Raw genomic sequence first — 23329 nt, forward strand, 5'->3', positions numbered from 1 at the left:
TAATTAAGCATTATAGAAAAACGTTGTAGTAAACATAAAGAAGGGTAGATATGTACAAGGTGATGGTTAAGAAGAAATATGCATATATTTACAAGGTTACCTGGAGTTGGGAGGAATCTCTAGAGGCCTCATCTATATGTCTTGAAAGTGTTTAGATAGATGGCGTCTAAAGCAGTTCAGGGAGTTCATTTGCTTGAGATGGAGAGGGAGGCTGTTCCATTGCACGCTTCCTGAGAATTTTAGACTTGATTTGAAGAGGTCTAGTCTAGGAAAGGGATATTCAGTTTTGGGAAGGTTCTAGAGTTATTGGAGGAAAATAGTAGAGAAAGTCTTGGCGATAGTTTACCTGACAGTATTTTAGACATGAAAATACATTTGTTAAATTTAAGTCTGTCTTTCAGAGGAAGGACGCCTAGAGAGGTGAAGTCATTCGGGTCTAATTTCGGTTTTAGCAGGTTGTGGTAACAATCTAGGGCAGTGGTTCTTAACCTTGTTTGAGGCACCGAACCCACAAGATTCATACGCACATTTACCGAACCCTTCTTTAGTTTCATCACGAATTGCGGGTGTGTCTTGACCTCCGTGGCGGAGGCTCCGCCGAACCCCTGAGACCGACTCACCGAACCCCTAGGGTTCGATAGAACCCCGGTTAAGAACCACTGGTCTAGAGGCCTGGCTGCCTTACAGTGTTATAGCGATAGTTGCTGGCTCCGTGTAAAACACCAATCTAGAGAGATACATCTCTTGGAGGACTCGATACGGTAACACTTTTATCAAACGGGAAATGTAGTTCGGGTTGGGTTAGTGTTAGGGTTATTTTATTTCACATGTCTTTAGCAACCTGTGTCACTGTATCGTTAGCTCTCCTTAAGTTATTCCAAGAGGAAGTATAAATTTAGGCTTCGAAGAATGAGTCTGTAATTAGGATTAAACCAAGGACTAGCGAGGTATAATTGTTTATGATGAAAGTCTCGATCCGCTTCTCAAATCAGGGGAGGAAACCTCTCATGACACGCCTCCATCTCTCGACGCTCAACGTTGCAGTGCTGGACTAGGGCGAGGCGCTAGGCACCAACTGGCTATTCCACGCGAATCAGTCAACTAAAATGTTAAAAACAGATAAGGACTTAATCTGGCTGCTTGTCATTAGCCACCCTACTAACGACGGTTCTGCAGGCCATTTATCTTAGCGACGTGTTGCGCAGCTGGGCCCATGCAGCGCCTAGAAGTGTGCTGAGCACCATCTTCTCGACATCCACTCCTGGCCGGCAGCTCCTTGTCTTTGTTTAGATCCTCGATGACGTCAGTATGTCGTTAATTAAACCTCCATCAAGTCTCCAAAGATCTTAAAAAATTACTTGCATGAGCTGACTGCTTATAGCCAAGCGTCCTTGGAACCATTCCATAAATGTCGGTTTGGCATCTTGGACATCTTTGCTGTTCTTTGAAAGTTGTACCCGGGTTATTTAATCCAGGGGCTGGGGAACTCTCGGCATTTTGATAGCCTGGCGAAAGAATTTAAAATTTATGGGCTGGTGTATCGCAAGCACTTCTGGTTCTTAATTTGGCTCAAGCCATCAGATGAGCTGATGAGCTCCGGAAAGGTTTATAGGCTTACATGAAACGTTGTCCATTTAACAGAGATAATGGAGAATGGGGGTCATGTTAATTGTCCAAAGCTTTCGCCAAGGTTTGCTGTGAATAGACTTGCTTAAACCGCGACTCAGCATGCCAGAAAAATTCGCAGTGAAGCGAGTTGTTTTCAAATAGTTAACTGGACAAGTGCAAAATAAAAAAGATGTGAATTTAAGAGTGCATTGTGCATATTTTGATTTTTAGCTCAGTCAGCTTGTGCACGTTTTGAACCCCCGAGTTAACGGGCCTCAACATGGCGTGACCAGTGGAAACCGATTCTTCTATAGTTAAAAAATGTAAACATAGTTATGAATAATGAGAACCAGATCAAGAGATAGAAATGCATCAGAAAAGTGCGGTGATAATTAAAAGTCCAAGAGGAGAAGCCGAGTAATTAGACTATTAGAGGACTGGCGTTCGAATAATGAAGTGCGCCAGCTCGGTACCCGCGTGGCAGACTTCTCCCAGTCGACCCAACTGTCTGGAATGGGTACCTGACACCTTTACATACATTTTACCAAAGGGCAAACTGGGATTAATTAAGCGTTTCCATGGAGATTTGACATCTTTCTGTATTTGTTTGATGGCTTTTATCTCGAGAAAGGGGAAGGAGGAGGATTTAGGACATTTTGTAATGAACACAACCCGGTAATTCGTTTTTGCAATTTTGTGGCAAAGTCGGCTTAAAAGCGAGTAATATGGTGGCATTACTTATAAGATCACGGAAAGAGTTTTGTGAGAGTTATATCTTACTGTGGTCAACAGAGATTTAGCGACGGAATTGTAAAGTGGGTTTCGTACTACCGTTTGAATGGCGGTGTGTGTATCCACCAATTACCCAGTGCCAAGTTAGTGGTGGTACCATGTACCGGATTACCTGAAACCAGTTTAGCGGAGGTATTGTACACAACTCTGAGTATGAATGCCATGACCATAGCCATGTGGAATCACACCGGTGAGCTCAAGGAAAGCCCCAGTTGTGAGCTGTTTTAGAAATAGCAGTAGACTGGAGACATTGTATATAGATGAGCAAAGAGAAAACTTATGGAGGGCTGTCAAAGCACTGACATACTTATCTTGGTAAATCGTCTATCGCTCACAGCTCCATTGCCAAAGCCATCCCAAGACAGTCTGACAAAGTACATACATCAACAAAAACCAAATGCATGCTCATTCATTTTCCGGTAAAATATTGGCCTGGGGCTTTGAAGAAAATGCTGTCAGATCCTAGAGACAATAGATGATCTGAATTGCATGCACGTGCTGGCTCTGTGTGAAGCTCCTCTGAAAAGAACCAAGGTTAAAAAAAGTTTTGGTGTGATGATTCAACGCTCGTTTCCTTGCGATAAGTTAGGCTATTTTTGGAGGCTCGTGTTCTGCCTCACTGAAGTACTTGTGTCGGTGGCAACAATAGTGATCTTGAGGTAAGTGTTTTGATGATGGAGTTCTGGAATTGCCGGCCTGCAATGAAATAAGTGGATGATGGAACTCTGACATTACACTTCTGACAGTGACATGAGTTGTTTTCTTGCTATGCGGGATGAGCGTTTTGTTGCGAGACCGATGTCAAAGGTGGTTGTTGCGAGCCTGTGTAAGTACAATAAAGACAAACAGAAGCCTTTTGACTACATGTGACAGTTTGCTGTTGAATGGCGGGCAGTGTAAAGACCAGTCTGCAAATTCCACAAATGTTTAACATTTTACTAGCACATCTCTTACTCTCCTCTTCCTATTGTAAAATGAGAGGGAGCAGGGCTGTGGATTATATAGGACTGAGCTTTTATTTATTGTCACTTTCAGCTTTGTCGTGTGAATGCCTTTTGATTCGACGTTTAAGGACATTGTATTTAGAAGACTCGAACAGTGATGGAAGTTGTTAAATTTTTAAACTGATTAAACTGGCTGTTGACTCTTATTGACTCTGGCTATTGTCTTTTACTGGTCATTGTCTTGAAGACAAATTATAAACAGTTCATGGGTTCCCTAAATTTCTGTAACTAAGCCAGCAATATCATTATACACTCAGTAAAAGCAACGACGAAAGAAAGTAGTACTTACGACCCAATCGTCTTTCTGGTAAAATTACAGGTAGGCTGGGGATCAGACATTTTATAATTTTTTTTTTTATATAGATAAAGCCATTTTAGAAAATGTGTTCGGTAATGGAGGTGTCAATGTGTTGAGTGAAAAACTGTTTTTAACTCTAGCATTTGATGTTTCGAGTATGTAGTGAGCTCGTATCTCCTCCCACATGCTTATGATTTAAGTCATGCGTATATTTGAAATTACGACGCGTGCGTAATACGCAATGATGGGTATGGACAGGCTCTGTGGTAATGGGCGTTTTTTTTTTAAGAACCAAGAATCATAACCTTGCAACGAACCAAAATCAGAAACATGAAAACATGTAAATAAAACTTCAAACGAGGCAAAATATGACCATATTTTTTTCTCCGCGTAAGCCACACATTCCTCAAAGGAGCTGACCTCGCGCACAGCTTGAGCTTGTCAAAGACGTATGTCATTAACAAAATAATAAAGTACAATAATAATAAACACAACACATAGTGTAAATTCAGGAAAGAGAAGCGATCATAGTTTCTAATCCGCTGTTGTTCGGCGAGTCTGAGGGGAATACGAAAATGAGAAAGGTGGTGCTTTGACTGGCAGTCGGCTGATTTTGCCCAGACTGTTTAAATCCAGGCCCTACCTGGCAACCATTCTCGTGATCGTCATAATACCACCACCATCCTGAACTTGCCACTGCCACGCGTTCTTGTAGGAGGCGCATCTAAGCAATGAAGTAAACAGGTTTTTGAGGTCTTCTGGGAGGTCCTCCCACAAAGAAAGGAGAGCGCAAAGCTGTTTGTAGGCCACCCAAATGTCAGGGACAGACTCGCACAATTGCTTCTGCCCCCTCCTCTCCCATCCTTTAACAATCCCAGCTTTGGCAGTCAGCACAAATCGTAGCAATCGTAGGCATAAACCTTCCCAACTGCCATCGATTACAAACGGAAACCTTCCCTACTGTTATCATAATACAGTCTTGGCAAGCTGTTAACAATAGAGCTAACACAATCCACATCAGCTGCCTTCAAGAGTCAACATGACCTTGATCAGATCTTCTTTATCATCAACATAATCTCAGACAGTAGTCATCGATGTTCAGTGACAGCAACCACACACGCAAGCCCTTTCCTGGTAAACGTAGGGTGGTCTGGTGGGGTAACGGCTAGCGCCTGTCACCAAAACAGCGAAGGTCGACTGTCCTGGGTTCAGATCTCGTCTCGAGCACGCTGTTCTTTCTCTGTATGTGTCATCGGCTTACAGAGCTGAGTGATATTAACCCAATTAGTGCCATCAAGCATTCGCACAACCCGGGCAAAGAAACGCCAACTGTCGACAACATTCTGTCCTGCGAGCGCCATATTTTTCTGTCCCCACCCCACCCACCCCACTTTGTCTCAGAAGGTGGAGGTCCTGGAGCGCCACTTCTTCTCAGCCAGGTTGCGCAGACTCTGGCGGATCTGGAGCTTGGCAGCCACGGCAGGCCGCTGCATGATCCATGACAGCTTCTCGCGCTTGCGGTGCACGGTGCGCACCTGGCGGCACAGCGAGGCGAAGACCTCCTCAACGCTGTCCGGGTCCTCGCTGGCCGACACCTCGCGGTAGCCGCAGCCATGTTCCGCTGCCCACGGCGCGCACTCGTTGCCGGTGACGCGTCGCAGGTGGATGAGGTCGCACTTGTTGGCCGCCAGTGCTATGGGCAGGCGCTCGTCGCCGCGCGAGAGTCGCAGGTGTGTGACGAGCTCCTGTGCGCAGGACCAGCTGTCCGGATCCGTGACGGAGAAGACCAGGAGGAATCCATCGGCCCACGTAACTGGATCATGTCGCAGTTCTCTCGCGGAGGACTGAAAGGAAAATGAGTTAACAGCAGCTTAAAAACAAGCAAATAGTGAATGCACCTTAACAAACTTCCTTTCTAGGAAAACAAATATTAAAAAAAAAATAAAATAAAAAGATAAGGCATAATGAAAGGGGTTTTAGACATGCCTCGCTGGAGTCGAATACTGATTACATGACAAGTATCACTAAGGGTTTCCTTAATAAGTGGGGCATTAATTCTCTACCACTCATCCACATGTTCACACGAAGGCATGTCGTTTTAGGAATGCTTGGGTAAATGCGAGCGCCACTAATATTGCTGTTAATGCGGATTTCCTAAATCAGCGGGAGCCTCCATGCTTGACCAGATTCTTCTGGTAATACTGACGGTATGGCTGATAGTTTTATTAAGTACGCGCCGGTTCAGTAATTTCATCCTTCTACTTCCGTGTCTGTGCTTTCTTATGATGATTGTTTTTACCACTGATCCCTCAATAAAAGAATCATGCTCCTAAGAAGCATGTAAGAAAGCAATGTATGATATGCTCTTATAAATTTAAGGAACCAGTTTCACTTTTCGTCTCCTATGGACACTACATATGCGTGATAGGATGGATGGATCAGGCCGACAATCATGGTGATCTGGCGCTCTCTCCTTGGGGATGATTACAACGCCAGAAAGCTGCGGGCGGCAGTTTTATGGCCTTTGGTCGACTCATCGCTTATCTTTCCAATTATCCGCAAAGAATCGCATCATAAACCATTTAAGAACATCGCTCAAAATGGCTCGGTCGTGTCTGCAGCCTGGCGCACTCGCCTCCAAGACTCAGCTTCTGGAATAGCGCCACAGCAGAAAGGACACCGCAGACAGGAGTCTCCCGTTCTTAGTGAATACGCTGGTCACCCAGTGCTAAAAGATTTTCTTTGAAATTCCCTTCGAAGAGCATACAAGATGTCAAGTATGGGTCTGACACGGACTAGTTCGTGACAATAATGATATATAATAATCACATATAGCAAACAATTGGTGTTTAAACAAATAAAACAGACTGAAATTATAACATAGCAAACCGGAAAGGTAGCATATCTGAAATGTACAAGTAAAGAGAGCAAACATAATGAATTATAACAAACATTTTAGTGCGCTGACCAAACCCAAAGGAAGAGAAAATCTGTCAGTCGGTAAACACAGGTGTAAGTGTCACAAATAATAAATAATGAAGTGAGAACATTGTCAGGTACTCGCAGCGACAGGTTGCAGTACGTAAATTCAGAAGACAGAGTACTTAATATGTATATATATTTAGACGATAAGAAAATGGAAGAGAATGGATGTTTTGCAGACGGAAGGATAATTGGTAAAGCGCAACAATATACGCAGCGAGTAATCATTGGTCATTAGGTCCGTGTTGTCTTCATTCGCCACGACGGGAGTAACTGGCGAGCGCTGAAAGTTTGGGGATAGCAGTGTTTTTGGCAGAGCAATACCGCGGGGCTGGAGTAAACATCCATCATGCCGGTGTCACGCTCGACTGTTATTTGTGCTCTGCTCCGTAACGATTCGAAGAACTCTCTCTCTCTCACACACACACACCTCTGAGCGTTTGTCTATGCTTGGAACATTTTGGGGGTTGTTTTGTGTACATGCAGGTGTAGTTTACGGGTCTATATGTATTTTGTACTCTCTCTGAGTGTGAGAAAGAGAAGGATAGACTGTGAAAAAAAAAAACAACAACTTTGCACCATTCGTGCTTGATCTATGTTGCTAAGCCTGGTGCAGAGAAGCGAGTATGTCGAGTTGTTTCCTTAGTTTAACGCGAGTTCCGCCAGCGTTAGGCTAGTGTCTTGCTTCGCTGAACTGCCGACTGTTGTACTTGGATGTTGTCCAGTTTGTACTAATACATTAAGCGCCAGTCTTTATGACCAAGAGGGTTAGGACAAGTATGTTACATCCTCATCATCGTCGTTGTCGTCGTCGTCGTCCTCCTCCTCATCATCATCATCATCGTCTTCTTCTGTCTCTTCCTTTTCAAATGGGCTATGCTCATTTTTTAGTATTGCATATCAGAAATTAGTGTCAGAATGACTATTCAACAACAATGATAGTAGTAGACACATTAGACATTAAACACGTAAAACATAGCAACTGACAAAAAATATTAGAACAACAGTTCAACGCAATCCAACCCTGACGATGGTATCGTTGCTCCTATTGCAAATTGAAGTTTTTTGTTATGATTGTGGATGTCTTCAGCACTTCAGCATCTGCTCGTGAATCATGCCTTCCTGGCTTATTTCAAGTGCAGGTAGTTCAGCCGTTAATTTTTTTTCCCCAAGGCCGTGACATGAGCTTAAAAGAAAAGGTCGGCTTGTTTACTTGTTTAGGATTTTATGAGCTTCTTTTCGACCAAATTGCTGGCTCTTTCTCCTGTGTTGTCTTACCTCTCACGGCATCTTAAAGAAATCCCTAAATATTCTTTTACAAGCATTTTCAAGAGCTTGTGACGTTAATTAAGAAGGCTAATCACTTATATTACTTATTTTAACATTTACACATCTTCCTTCATTTTTCCTTCCTAACTAACCTTCTACCTTTATTTTATTCCTTCATTCTCCAGCTTTTTTGTCAGTAATTCTGTCTTAAAAGGCCTGCTCCGTTTATTTCACGCCTACAGATAGCGACTTATTTAACCATCTTGCTTTCTATCCTATTTAAAATAATTAATAATGGTAGCCACAAAAAGTAAAAATAAAATGTGTGATATGTCTGACATGGTAGGTCAGGCTACAAGACGAGAGAAAGCATAAGGGTGGGTGGGAAGTGTTAGGGAAGCTTGGAGGTGCACGTAGCTTCGACTTACCCGGTGGTTGCGAGACTCGTAAACAACTCCTTCTGAAACCATATTCTCCTTCTCTTCCCCACACCTTCCCCACATCAAACCCGTGGGAGGTCACCACACGACCCACAGAGTGTCTGTTATAGGAAGATAGGTCCATCACTCCAGAAATAAAAACAATAAACCGAGGAATAGGACCATGGGGTAGAGCGCGCTGTGTGTGTGTGGTTAGGTGGGAGGGTGGAGTGGAGTGGATTGACGGGGTAGCCTCGTGATCCATGCAGGCTGCTTGTGATAGTATCGAAAGCTGCCTTGTGCTGTTATCCACAGCTCCCATCAGCTGCGCGTTGGTGGTCCAGGATCTTCTTCTTCATCTTGAAGTTACTACCGGTTACCAGACAAATGACGTCACGAGGTCTTGAGGAGAGAATAACAGAACTTTCTCGGCATGCCCCCTCGGATCACACACTTTATCGCCAGGTCTGGAACCCTGATTGTTTTGAACGTTTTGATTATGATGTGAGGCAAGATGGGCTGTTGTTCCTTTCTTCTGTGTCGTGATCACCACCATCATCACTACTGCTATAAATCCTTAGGCCCACACCTGTATGAATGTTTTTTCCTGTTTGTGTCCTTCTCTTTCTTTGTGTGTGTTTGTGCGTGTATGTGTGTGTGTGTGTTAGAGAGAGAGTGTGTATATCTCTCTCCTTTTTGTTTGCTATGGGATCTTACATTAAACAAAGTCAACAGAAACAGTCACAAGCGACATAAGCCACGTGACGGTAACTCACATGCCAGGCGCTGTCCATGATGTGCAGCACGACCTGCTTACCGTCAACCACCGCCGAATGCGTAAAAATGGCGTCTGAAACAGTGGTAAAAAGATATCTCAGAATGGCGTCTGAAACAGTGGTAAAAAGATACCTCAGAATGGCGTCTGAAACAGTGGTAAAAAAATATCTCAGAATGGCGTCTGAAACAGTGGTAAAAAAATATCTCAGAATGGCGTCTGAAACAGTGGTAAAAAAATATCTCAGAATGGCGTCTGAAACAGTGGTAAAAAAATATCTCAGAATGGCGTCTGAAACAGTGGTAAAAAGATATCTCAGAATGGCGTCTGAAACAGTGGTAAAAAAATATCTCAGAATGGCGTTTTCAGTACTGGCGTGGAGAATATTTCAGAATGTCGTTTGCACAACATTGGTAAGGAAATATTCCGGGAATCTGATAGAAGAATAATGACTTCAGGGGTACACACAATGAGCCACCTGCATGCTTACTGACAGGATAAATGATTTGACTATGATAACTGACCGAAAATAAAGTTTAAACAAAGAAAACATTTTAAGCTACCGACTTCTGTGTTTGAAAAATAAAAAAATATGGCAAAAATTGAGGAGTGCTATTTGTATAACATGCAAATATCAGCTAAAGCATTTCCTGAAAATTATAATGATTAGAGCAAAAACTGTTGTCTTCAGAGAGAAAATGAAATATTACTTAACACCTCTTTCATCTTTGAAAACACGTTCATCTTTGAAAACACTAGCATTCAAATAAGATTTTAAGGTCTCTGTCGTTCTTTTTTCTTTCAATTATTTTTGCTGTGCTCATTTACTGAAATATTTGTCCATTTGTCTATTATACTTGTTTTTTAAACTGTTATTATTGATGTTCTCTATTGTCCTCTAAAAGTTTCTGTGGTGTTTTTGTTTTTATTTGTTTGTTTTTATGCTCTTCAGGCAAACACCATTTATATCAGTATAAAGGTTCAGTTTAAACCTTAGTCTGGGCTGTGTTTTATGTGACTCGGACGTGATGTGCAGACTGGACATAATGACATAACTTGTGTGTTCGCAATTTTCTCTTTTGGGGCCTTAGTTATAAAACCTCAGTGTTAGCTGTGGACCGGAAGTGTTGCGGTGTAAATAGAAACAAGCGAAGGTGTAAGACATCGGCTGATAATCTAAAGGTCTCCGTCTGGCGTACGGTTTACCTGTAGAGTTGTAGATGTTGAGAGAAAGTACAGCATACCTAGGGCAACGGATGTGCCTCTGATAGTTACATGCGCCTCGGTCTCCGATAGAAGAAATAGCTGAGGCACCCACGCCGTTACTTGACTGACCCCTAATTGTATCATGGTATAGCCCACCATTGCTAGTACACCTACTATATAACCGACAGGCTTGTAGATTTGTCAGTTCTCTTTGTGACCTGTCATTATTGCTCGACATAGACGTTGTCAGACACTACACTGAAATACATGTTCTAGACAAGGTATTAGCACCTGAAACTTCTTCGATTTACATCTTTACATTGTTGGTCCTCACACTGCAGCGGTGCAGTGCTTTTGTCACGTTCATTAAAAGGATATTAAACTTTGTATTTGTTCTCCCTCAGCTTTCCTTTACAGCCTTAAGGAACTCTTTTGCTGGAGGGATGATAATTTTCAAGATGGCGAAAACACACAAGAACTGTTGCACCAACCGCTTTTTTGCCAAGATGGCGTAAACACTTGAGGAGGACGTCTCCCCCCCTCCCCAATGTAGTTGTATATAGCCTGGTCACAGTAGAAACCCATAGCAAAATATATACTCAAATAAAGTTTGCCATCTTACTGCATTAGTTCTTTTGAACAGACCGTGCCTGGCAGGTGAATGTAAGTTGAAAGACGTTATCCACAACATATGGAGGTAGAACATGCGTGGATCAGATGTGCGAGGTGACTGAACCGTGATCCAAAGGGCAAGGATCTTACAAGATGAAAGCAGCTTTTACTTTGTAAATGAACACAGATTATTTGATGAGCGAGTGCACCAGTGTTAGGGCAAATGGAGCCGCAGGGATGTCTAACAGCACAGAAAATTCACCCCCTCCCCATACTTTGTTAAAAACCAACCCGTGCAGCCTTTTTTCCCAAGCAGCTGAGTATAGTTCCTTACACCTGGTCAAGATTATATCCCAAGGAAAAGTTGAAACCATATGCTGATTGGTCGTATTATTTAAACTCTCTGTACACACGTTAGATCATCTATGCTTGCGTTTGGAACTCGCGGACAAAAATAAATAAACAAACAAACAAAAACAAACAAACAAACAAACAAACTCATTCTTTAGTAATTTGGGGTTGGGAAATCAGCCTACGCTCGGGCTGGTCTTTAACCTGTTTGTACCAGAATATTCCATCTGTCCTGCGAGATATCTCCAGGTGGAACGTGCCAATACCTGAGTGCCTCCATGACCCAGACAGAGCGGCAAACACGTCACTGGCTTTAGTGATCCATCGGTGCCTAAACACAGGTGAAATTAAACAAGCTCGTAAATTGTGATGCTGGTGAAGTTGTTCTAAGTCTGGCGCTGTTCTTGTTTAGATGATGGCCAACGAATGTGGTCGTCATTACCCACGACTGCGACCAATATCAGGCTGTTTGTGGCACAGCTGATTGATTGCTGTAAATACAAACCTTACAGCTCTCAGCCAGAAGCTAGTTTTTATACCGGGGTGTAAGCACAGTAAACTGCTCTCCGGTCAGTTAAAACTTTATCAGAGTATAATACAAATATTTTATCAAGTGTCTGGGTTGATGCAGTAAATTCCAAAAGCTGAGGGAACGACTGCTGTTCTCGAGACACAAGACACATCACACGCAGAAAGATCAAAACTTCCACGGACACGATTATAATTATTATCAATCCTGCAGCTAGAGGAGAGAGAAAGATGGGAGGACACGCCTTTCGACAGAAACAATGGGAAACAACACAAGCCTGGGGCCTTCACGGAAACTGTAAACTATTCACAATAAGGCACAGGGTATATAAAGGGAGCGTAAAAAGTCTCAGACTAAGCAACAGCACACACTAGAAAATAACTTTCAGTAAAGACTGAATGGAGAAATACATTTCTAAAGTAATAAAGCACACAGATTTAGTCCCATATAAAAAGTCTCAAATACAGCCCCAGATAACTAACGAGATGCATCAACACCTGGGGCCAGATGCACAAAACATTGCTAAGAGCTAACTGGACGGCTAAGGTAAAGCAGGATAGTAAAAGATAAGTAGTTAAGATAAATGCTTTGTTTGCACCTTGGTGTTCTGTGACTAGCCCAAGAAACTGTGTGCATTTAGGGCTTTATTTGTGGACTGAATTTAAGACCTAGCTGCCGAACATGATGCTGACAGTCTTATCTGCCTGCCCACGATATGCTTCATACCGTCTGACGTTCACGGAATACTTTGGCCATCCTGTCGTCTCGCCATGCCAGATATGCTGTGGTGTTGGCCTCTCCTCCCTGGCACTCACAGCTAACAATTGTTGTGAGACTCGGTTAGGAGTGGTGAGGATGAGGTCAGGCCGTGAAGATGCTACACCTAATGATTTTTTGCAGGTGAGTGCGAGAACAGCGCAGCTGTAGAAGACTCAGTGTTATGTTGTGAAGAGCGTGTGTGTAGATGAACATACCTTTCCCTCTTATGAGTGCTTGTGTGTGTGTGGTGGCGTCAGTAGACGAGGGACGATATGACCAGCAGTGACATAGGTGCCAGTACCACTTACGTCACTACAGTTATGAGTTTTCTCACACATTTCACGAGATGTCTGCCAGGCCAAGAATATTGGCACATTTATCTTGCGTTCATAGTGACAAGATCCATTAACCTACGAACCTTTTATGCCATTCTAGAGAGAACGTTCATAAAAATTGGTGGGGAGGAGAATGATAAGAAAAGAAAGTTGATAATGCCAAATGATCTAGCCCAACTGGCGTGTTCACAAGCTGTGACGAGGACAAGCACAGAAGAATACTAAAATGCAATGACGTGTTCAGGTGTTGAAACAGAAATGCAGAAAGAAGTACCTAAATAAAAACACTTTCTATGGTCAAATATGATAACAGCAAGGGTTCCAGAAATTGTATAATGACATTTATATCGATAAATAAAAAAAGAATAAATATCAAAGCAAACAGTAAAGGGAGCTAAAGTGCAAAAAGGGTCGTGTTGTTTAAGAGCACGCGCACGCGGGCACACACACACACAAAGGTATTTTGCGTTTTGACAAACCTAATGTAAACCCGTGCTATGAGCAGTGTGATGGTCGCTGCGTCAAAGACACACAATACTTTCTTTTAGTCTGCCCCGAAACATCCCTTTCGTAACAAATATACTCCGCTCTTTTTTTTAGTAGACTGTTGTGTCCTTTCAGGTTGATCTTCTCTGTAGAAACATGCCTAAAGGTCATGGCAATCTTTAAAGTTGCTATAAGCATAACTGAATGCCTTAAAATTAGATGGTAAATGATTCTATATTTTTTTCTTTTGCGGCCCTATGCATCTCGAGGAGTAACAATGAATGAACTGGACTGGACTTTCTTTGAACTTTCGTTCATCTTCGTTAAAACACGCGTGCAGCTCTCACTGCAGTCTAAAGTGCTTTGTTGTTCATATGCAGCCAAAAGCAAAAGCAATGATGGGATTTAGCTTAAAATTGTTGCTACTAAATAAGTGCAAAATTTATTATCTCGAAGATCTGCGAAATGTCCACAAGCTGCAAGCGCCTGCTGCAAACACCTGTGCGGCCAAGTGCATGACGGCCATAAACGCACGCGGCATGTGGGCTCGTGGGAATAGGCAGACTTCCTGTTGTTGTCCAACATCGTCAAACACGCTCGAGCAAAACAACCATCATCCCCCCTCCTCCGCCTTCCACGCATTTAACACAGGCTTGGCTTGATGGGCGCCAACGTTTTGCTCGAACTCGTGGATGAAGAAAGGAAGGGTAAAGTGCACTCTGAGTCAAATTAACAGGATGTTTCAACACGTCTGTTTGTGTTTTACCTTCATGAAAAGCAGCTTTATTTTTGCTGCTGCTAATGTTGATTTGCTTTGGTTAAAACCTCACAAGAATATGGCGTTTCTTTGGTTAATAATAATAAACAGCGTGTGATTTATTTATCCCATGATCAAGTTCATTTAGGAAATGCTCTCAGCGCTTAAGACGAGGAGGAGACATGGACAGCATACGAAGGAAAAAAGGAGAAACAACATTGCAGACAAGTAATCAAATAAAAGACAAGCATAGAAGACGCAAAGAGGGATCAGGAAACAAACAACAAGGATGGAGAGTATCATAAGCCTGCCGAGGAAGACAAGCAGTTGGAGAGTCAATAGACTATAATCACAACTATTGACAACTAATCATTAGACGAAAAATACGTGAAAAAAGAGGCTTAGAGAATGGACTAGCATTTTGTTGACTGGACGGCCATAAATGAGTAATGCTCATGAAACAGATGTATTTTTATTCACGTTCCAAGGATTCGATGGTGGGTAGGTATCGGATATGTCAGGGAAGGGAGTTCGATTGTTTCGTAGCACAGTAACTAAAAATACGGTGATCACATGGTGCTCTGAAAACAGGAATAGTGAGGGTACGGCCATGAGAGGAAGAGCGGAGTTGTCTGTCATTTTAGTAAGGGGAGAAAAGTTCAGAGAAATAGTCAGGGCAGGAGCCTGCAAAGAAATTAAAACATCACAGACAGTTTGTACTGAATGCGAAAACGGATAAGTAGCCAGTGCAGAAAACGAAGGAGAAGAGTACCATGGTCCCGTTTCCTTGCTCTAAGCGAAATTCTGTACTGTCTGTAAATCATCCACAGAGTGGTTTTTTTCTGTTTTGCTGGTGTCTGCTTTGGAAATCTCTCACAATGTTATTTGTTGTTCTGTTTTGGTTAACAACTTCAAAAGATGATAGTAATGTAAGTTGTATAATAGTAACCCAGTGGAACGGAACTAACCGATGGCAGACTGAAGATTGGAAAAGACTAAGAAACACGGATGATAGATTTGTGGCTATTAAAGAAGGTAAAAAAATGGAAGAAGAAGGACTCACCCATCTCTGGATCATAGTCTCCTATGAAACGCCGCGTGAGGTACCGAACAATGATTGCTGCAACAGGTAAACATAATTCAGCTGGTCATGCTGTGAACCGACCATCAACAGTTAAACATAAGTAAACATATGTGTACAAACCTTCAACAGATAAACACAGGTAAACTGATATGTTAGCGTATCACATTTCAAAGATTGGTTTTAAATAGGCTGAGTTACAAGCATTTTTAAGCATCAAAAACCACTTTCTTTCTGTTTAATCTTTACTTTTGAGTTTAGACAAAAAACACGCAATAAAATGTTTTGTTATCTTTTCACTCATTGCTTCAAATAGAAGTAAATTTGTAAGGACTACCGAAGTGAAATGTTCTTTTTGCCATATCTCGAGGAGTGGGAGTATTTTTTTCTTTCTTGAGACTTCTTATCGGAGCTATATCTTAATGAAGTTAACCAAGTCAAAGTAGAATATGTTCATCTTTAAAGCTTATCTACAAGATGGGCGAGAACAAACAACTGCAGAATTTTTGAACGCAAAATCTTTGATGAGTACAGGGTAGTTTTCACTGAACTTCAATTCTAGAATTGTAATTATCTAGGCTTTCATCAAGCAACGTGCTGTTCAAGTAACATAATCTGTTCAGATACAAAGCATTAATAGATTAGGCCGACAAGGTAGGGGTCTTTATTTTTTCCATGTTTACACGTCGTATGCCAAAGATTTTAAAAAGCAGCCAAAGCAACTCTTTATTTTAAAGACTTATATGATTATTTATCAAAAGATTAAGAAAGAAACACAGGTAAATGAGTTCCTTTAAAACCTGCTATTAATGTTTGTGATAAATTCCTTTCAGGTTAAAAGTGTTCTTGTTTACACCGAATCATCTTTATTCATCTCTGATTTCTGCCTACATAACAGACTCCACGATTACCTCACAAACAGTTTTTCTGTCAGTCTTTGAGTCAGATAACTTTTTTAAATCTCCTTGGGCACAAAGATAGAGAGAGAACAGAAGAGAGAGAGAAAATAAACAAAGTAAAGGAAGCACTTGCTTTAGCATTCATTTATCTATTCATCTGTTCTATTACACAACGCTCGTTTATTCTGACTGCAAGATATTTGGTAATTCAGCAAGATGCATCAGGATGCAACTCAACTTGTCAGGATGATCTTGCACCTGGAGTGGGAGGGTGGGTGTGGAGTGACGCACGTCTTAATGTTTTTCAGCAATTCTAATTTTCTACCGAAGGCGAAGAAAGTTCAAAGACATTAGCGTGAACCTTGCAGTTCTGTTTTCTGGATATCAAAAATATCTAAATCATTTCGCCCGGCGTCAAAAAGCAGATCCCACAGGGAAACCATCTACATGCTAAGAGCATTTGCATGCGGTCCACAAATGTACCCAGAGGGCAACCGATGCGGCTCTGCGGGCCATTAGATAATATACCAGAGTGATGAGGACGAAGTCATTCAGGCTAAGGCAAAAGGCCTGTTACACGACCATCAGTGGAGGCTGGTCAGGTGAGTCTTGAAGTGCAACGCGTCACAGACACGAAGCGACAGAACAATGACCTTTACCCTGTGTGTCAGGATCCGAACTTGACTGCCTCTGGTTGCTTTACATCTGAGCCATAGCTAAACCCCAAGTAACTGGAACCCTCGAAGACCAGACGAGAACCTTAAGATTACCTGCCGAGGTCTGCACCTGCTTTTCAGCTAGAGGACTCCATATTGGCTCCGGCTCCTAGATCACCTCCAGTTCACAACTATGCCACAAAAGACCGTTTTGCAGGACCATGCAATCATACATCTGTTGGTCTGCTGAAGTTGGTGGACATACAGTATTATCTACTAACACTGGGCCACACTCTTTGCTAGTTTCTTCTGCTAAAGGTGGGACAGATATTCATCTAATTTTGTCTACCAAAGCTGAAGCAACACTTTAATCTAGTTTTACCTGCAAAAATCACTTTGTCTTATTTTTTCCTGCTCAAATTAACGCTCAGCTTCAACTGATTTTGTAGGTTTAACAAATCAGTTATTGTATGATTTGGATACATTCGTTGTAATAAATGTCAGGGCCTTCATTTTCTCGCCCACCAACTGGATGCACAAAAAATAGTAGAACAGGACCAGTGGTATAGGAACTAAGGGGACAAGAAGAGCAGACGCCCCCTCAAAGAAGATATTAAGGAGGCAAGAAAGTCAACGTTGTTCACTGTCAGCATCGACTTTGACCACACCTTCCCCCAAACAAAGTCGAACATCCTCCTATATCACCGAGGACAGCATCGTGTGCAGTGCACTCGACTCTTATCATCACGCCATCGAGGCCCAGCTTGCCGTGCTTGTACTTCTCCACTTCAAACGGGATGAGGTGTAGCATGCTTGTAAAGCAGGCGTCTACAAGACACAACTCTAGAGATAACTTTCACACTTATCGACATCACAGAGTCGGACGGAGAGAAGAGGTAAGAGGATGAAGAAGAAATCAACGCCGATGATGATGAATGTGTCAACGACATAATTCTAATAATTACGAAAACAATTACTTCTAATCTACGTACTAAGTAAGGATCAGAAAAATATTACACATAAAACAAACCATTTGCAGCTTTCTCCTTGCAATTATCACGCCCCATAACTTTGAGATAGTCCGAAAGATGAAATCTTTTTTCCCCGAAAAAGCCACTTTAGCGATATAACATTGATCTTGGGTGCGGGTATCTTGCTGAGAAAAAAAAATGGGAATGTGAAAGTTGCAATGTCTATACGATGTTCTTCGCAAAAAAAAAAAAAAATAAATAAAATAAAAAAATGCACTGGTGTGGTTTTGTTTCTTGTTTAGCCACACTGTGAAACTTCACACCTACCTGACATGACGTATAAGACCAGATGAATAAGCATGAGATGGATAAGCAGTAACGAGATGGTAGCAGCCTATCCAAATCCAAAACAATGTTTAAGGGAAAAAAATTCAAAAGAAAAGAAACAAAGTAGACTGTTACCAACAAAAAATGTCTCAATCGCCTGGTTTTGAACAAAATAAAACATTAATTCCGAGCTTTGACACACTATTCAAAATATACATAAAATAAGTTAAATATCCAAGATATTATATTTATTAAACAGTTTTAATACAACCTCACAAACCCAAAAAATTGTTAACATTAGGGTACCGAAAAAGATAGAGATAAAAGTGAAATTACTTTACATAATGAACAATATAGACACATATAGTATACAAAATAAACGGTAATCTAGAATATAACAACAGTGCAACACAGGAGAGCAGTCAAGTTCGGATCCTGACACACAGGGTAAAGGCCATTGTTCTGTCGCTTCGTGTATATGACGCGTTGCACTTCAAGCAAGTACAGTACATAGCAGCTGCGGACTAAGAGCAAGAAACAGCAGCTGGAATAGACCGCCAGCAACAGCTGCGACATCACGGAACCTTCCCTAACCTCTTTCTCTTCCTCGCCCCTTTCATTCCTCCCCTCATCTTCCTCAGATTCCCATACCCCACGCTCCTCACACGCAGTATGGAAAACAAACACAGAGCTGCAGACACTACCCGCAGAGTTATATCTCCTTTTCCTTCAGCCTGACAGTCGAGACATTTCACCTTACTTATCTACACTGACACCTACGGCAAAAACCCTTCTACGGTTTACAAATAAGCTGGCTAGCGACACGGTCACGGCCGCAGTGCTGTGAAGGGGAGAGTTCTTGCCTCCTTTACCACCAAACACCCTGATTGATCAAGTGTTTAAGTAAACCAAATGACTGCTTTCCACATAAAAAGGGTGGATTTATTTTCCTTGGCATGCAAAACGGACAAAACAGAAATTTGTTTATTTTTCATGGGGGAAAATTAGATAGCGCAGTTGCAGATAATATGATTCCTAAGTGCTCTCAATATAACAGTGATTTGTTGGGGAAAGGGGATTGTTGAAAATGTGTTTACTTTTTGTGTGTACTTACTCGAATGCTGGAAGTTTGGTGCAGGTGGTAGTAGTTGTGGTGGTAGTGATATGATGGTGATAGAAGTGGACAAGAACTTTCATTTTCTGTATTTCTTCTCGACTTCAGGAATGTCAGGAATGTAATGTTATTAAAATGCTGTAAATGTAACCATTAAATTACGCCAGTAAGAGAAAAGCAGAAGAAAATAATGAATGAATGAAGAACAGACACACAGAAAGAGAAAAAGGAGAATTCCAAATACATGAATGAAAATGAATGAAACCGAGTAAAAGAAAAAGAAAATGGGTTGAACGATAGAAAAAAGCAAGAGATAAAGACGTGTGTACGGCAGCTGACGATGCGAAAGATCAGCACCAAATAATCACCACCTCCTGTCTATTATCACCCTTTTAAAAACAACAGGTCTACAGCACATTCTGTTTTAAACCCACCCGTGCTCCAGGTGCACCTGTGATAAGCAAAGCGTTGAAAGCTGCCGCCAGATGAAAGCATATTATATTCAGCATTGACGCCCCTAGTGCAGCTAGACACACTACCTCCATTGACGACTTTTTAAAATCGTCAAACATCAAAAGTCTTCAACAATTATTAAAAAATTGCAGTAAACCAGGATTGTTGATCTTTTTACAATAAGCTATCGAGTTATTAGAATAGGTTTTATCTTTTCTTCTGCAAAAAATATGAATACTGGATTTGCGATCGTTTCTACTTTTTCAAGTCATTATTCTTTCTTTATTCGCTGACATCTTCTGAAATCCTGCCGTTAACATGTGATGTTATTTTGTTGCTGGACTCAATCTGTACAAAGCATGTACATGTGTGTGTGGGTTTTTTTCTGTCTAGACTTGTTCTAGATCGTCCACAAGTACGTGTAAATGTGTGTGTGTGTGGAGAGATAAAGAGAGTTCAGGGTTAGGCCTAAAAGTCGCAAATCTCTGACTGTTAAGTTACGGGCACGTTTATGAACAGAAAACCATATACGAGGGCTGTAGAACTCAACCTTTGCTAATAGAGAAAAAAGCTAGACAATTTAATAGACGTCTGGTGTGATCTAAGTAAAAAAAAAAAAACCAACTAGAACACTAAACAGAGCATTAGCTTAGCTTTACTTTCACAATATATTTTAGATGTTCAACTGTCTGCATGTATGCAAGTGTCCCTATGTAAGGACAAATGGAAAGGTCAATGAGCGGATGCGTCCAACGCATTTAACATGTATCCCGTAAAAAAGCAGTTGAAAAACTATAAACGTCTTCATTTACACTTTCTTTGAGCATTTTCTTTTTTTTTTTTTTTTTTTTTTTGTTTTTTTTTTGTTGTTTGTTCTACATTCGCCACTGCACGGAAAGCGCGCTGACATAAGCTGGCCAGATCGCCCGATACACCAGGCGAACTCCATCAAGAGCTTGATTGTAAGCCGGCACTGAAGCCTTGCATAGCTTTGCCGCACCACATGACCTGTGACGACAGACAGCGATGAAAGTCTCATAAACATCGCCGGAAACAGATGATGCATAGCAAGGGCTTGCACGTGAAATGCATGGTTTATTCAGCTCAATTCTGCCTTGTCAAATGGATGTGTTGCAATTGCACGCATGTTTTGGGTGGGTTCAATGACCTTTTTTAGCTTGACTGTTGTATTGAGCACGCACAAGACCGAACTGGACTGTCATCAAAAATCACGTTGACTAACCCATACAACAAATTCACTAAAAAGGATTGGGATGGAATTGGTCACCGTTGGTACAAACACGATTTATACAAATGTAGAAAATAGGAAGAGAAATATATGATAAGACTAACCCACATTTTGTTGCGCACCACTAAGTCTTTCAACACATGGTTCCTCTGCATGGTTGTTTGCTTATTGAGCAGGAAAGTGCTTCAACCTTGCAGCGATTTTGCACTATGGGGGAAAGGGAGCAGGGAGGAAACCGGAATTCCAGGAGAAAAACCCCGACGGCCAGCCATGAGAACAGATGTCACGTACAGAGAGTGTCCCGAGACGAGATATGAACCCTGAGCCGCTCACTGTAGTGGTGACAAACGAGTTTTAACCACTACACTACCGGGTACCCTTTGTTCCTCTGCATGGAAGTGTGCTGTGCATAAATGCTAAACAGCCGATTTAATTGAGGAAAGCAAAATGCCATTTCTATTTAACACTGGCATACACTACCTGTCACTGAGACTTATGATCTCAGCTTGTCTGGTTCCTGCCCAATGCCTGTTATTCCCAGGCAGTCAGTGCACAGGCTTGTGCAGGTGGGATTTATTTATTTATCCATCGTCTCAAACCTTATCAAGCTGCAGTAGGTGTTTTCGCTCAATAGTCTGGAAAGATTCTATTTTCTATAAAAGCATTAGCTGTTTTCATACTGCACGCTAAGGCTTTATCGTGGGAAGAAACGAGAGAAAAGAAGGAAGAAATAAAACAGTGCATATGTTGTCCGCTACCTGTTTATGCTGTGTGCCAGTGTGTTTAACGATGATAATCTTCATCATCTGCTTAAAGGTCTAGTGATACCTCTCAGAGCAAGATACTATTTCCCAAAATATGGATAAACATGTCCTTCCGTTCTCGAGATGCATGCATACGAACACCAACATGGACAGAAACACGTCCAACTCTTGACACATGATCACATCGTGACAGATACACCCAGTAACTGAGGCATTGACAACTTAGATGTACAATCCACCTGCAATCCTATTGTCTGCGTTGTTGACCCTTTTCTGTGCATGATTGTGCTTGTATGTGTGTATGTTGAGAAAGGAAGGGGGTTGTTTACACAGATTTTGGGAAGTATCTTGCTCTGCGATATACGCACTCACTAGAACAAAATTCCACCCCACTATCATCTTTAATAATCTTTACATAATCAAAAGGACGAAGTCTGTAACAAGACAAATGCGAAGCAACGACGCCGGATATTTTTAGATACATCTAGGTTTGCCAAGCCTGTGCTCACGTGTTTTTATAAACAGCTGGTGTGTCACTTAGCAAACTTTAGTTAATTGCTGCAAGAAACAGCCAGAACTAGGTCAACTCTTCATGTCTACCTGAATGCTTCGCAAATTTTGTTGACGGGCTGCTGTTTACACAGTTTCTCCATGTCTCCTATGCTTTGACTAGAACATTTATTTTCCACAGAACAGTACACGTCTGTTTTTGCTGCTTGGAAAACAGAGAGACTGGACGGACAGAAGAGGAAGAAGTGAGAAGGGAATATTCCTTTCCACTTCAGTCTGTGGTCTGCATGGCCATTCTTACGTGTGACAAGGACAGACGAGTGCTATTTAAAAATCACACCAGAAGTTATTGGGATTAGAATGTCTATCCTATAAGTCATTTGTCCGCATTTCTTTACATAAAAGAAAAAGTAAAGAGAATGGAAAAGTGTCCAGTAACCTACTGACTGCAGAGTTATGAAAGTAGAGTGGTTAAATGTGTCTAGGGCACGGCAGGTGGAGTCCAACCCTCTACTTCCACAGCTTTTCTATTAAAGTAAATACTTATTCCTTCAGGGCCAGCAGGTGGGTGGGAAAGGGGTTTAGTCGTATGCACAAGCGGTCACCAAAACTGTCATTTTGCATCGACGGGTGGACTAACCCCATGAATCAGAGCCTCCCTTCGCATCATAGAGCCCCAATACATTCACTACAGTATCGTTTAGGTTTGGGCTTGAAAACTCCTGAATAGTGCCATGTCTTCTTCCCACTCATTCCCCACCCTCAGCCCTATCCCCCCACCCCCCACCCCCACACACAAAACCTTGCGATGTTAATTACTCCTCAAAAATCGTCAGCTCAGTTTCCTTCTTTAAACATTCATTCCCATGCCACTATACAGTTTCACAGGCTTCTTGCTGAATGTAGTACATCTCGACTGGTTGGAACCTTCTCTTTCCTTTGTTTTTGTCTGTTTGTGCTCTGACACTGTTCTTTTCTATTGTAATTAACTTATGAAGGTCATCAGTTGTTTTATTTTTCTTATTTTAACTATTTATGTACTTCATTCCGTTTTTGTGGATTCGGGGAGGTAGAAAAAATTTCATAAGAAAAAAAGCATAGATCTTAAAAAAGAAAGCCAGAC

The 23329-nt window shown here is 41.7% G+C and overlaps 1 protein-coding gene across 1 annotated transcript in view; it reads right to left on the minus strand.

Annotated features, from left to right (window-relative positions):
• Positions 1–384: 384 nt before the first annotated feature.
• Positions 385–23329, minus strand: part of LOC112566568 (ras-related and estrogen-regulated growth inhibitor-like) — a 34777-nt gene continuing 11832 nt past the window's right edge. Inside the window, exons 2-4 of the mRNA XM_025242798.1 lie at positions 15246–15302; positions 9149–9222; positions 385–5546 (exon numbers count right to left, since the gene is read on the minus strand). Of these exons, the coding sequence (XP_025098583.1) occupies positions 5100–5546; positions 9149–9222; positions 15246–15302 (578 nt within the window). The 3' untranslated portion in view covers positions 385–5099. The remainder of the gene's footprint in view (positions 5547–9148; positions 9223–15245; positions 15303–23329) is intronic.

Source organism: Pomacea canaliculata, linkage group LG6 (assembly GCF_003073045.1).
Source record: "Pomacea canaliculata isolate SZHN2017 linkage group LG6, ASM307304v1, whole genome shotgun sequence".
NCBI classification, from domain to species: Eukaryota; Metazoa; Mollusca; class Gastropoda; order Architaenioglossa; family Ampullariidae; genus Pomacea; species Pomacea canaliculata.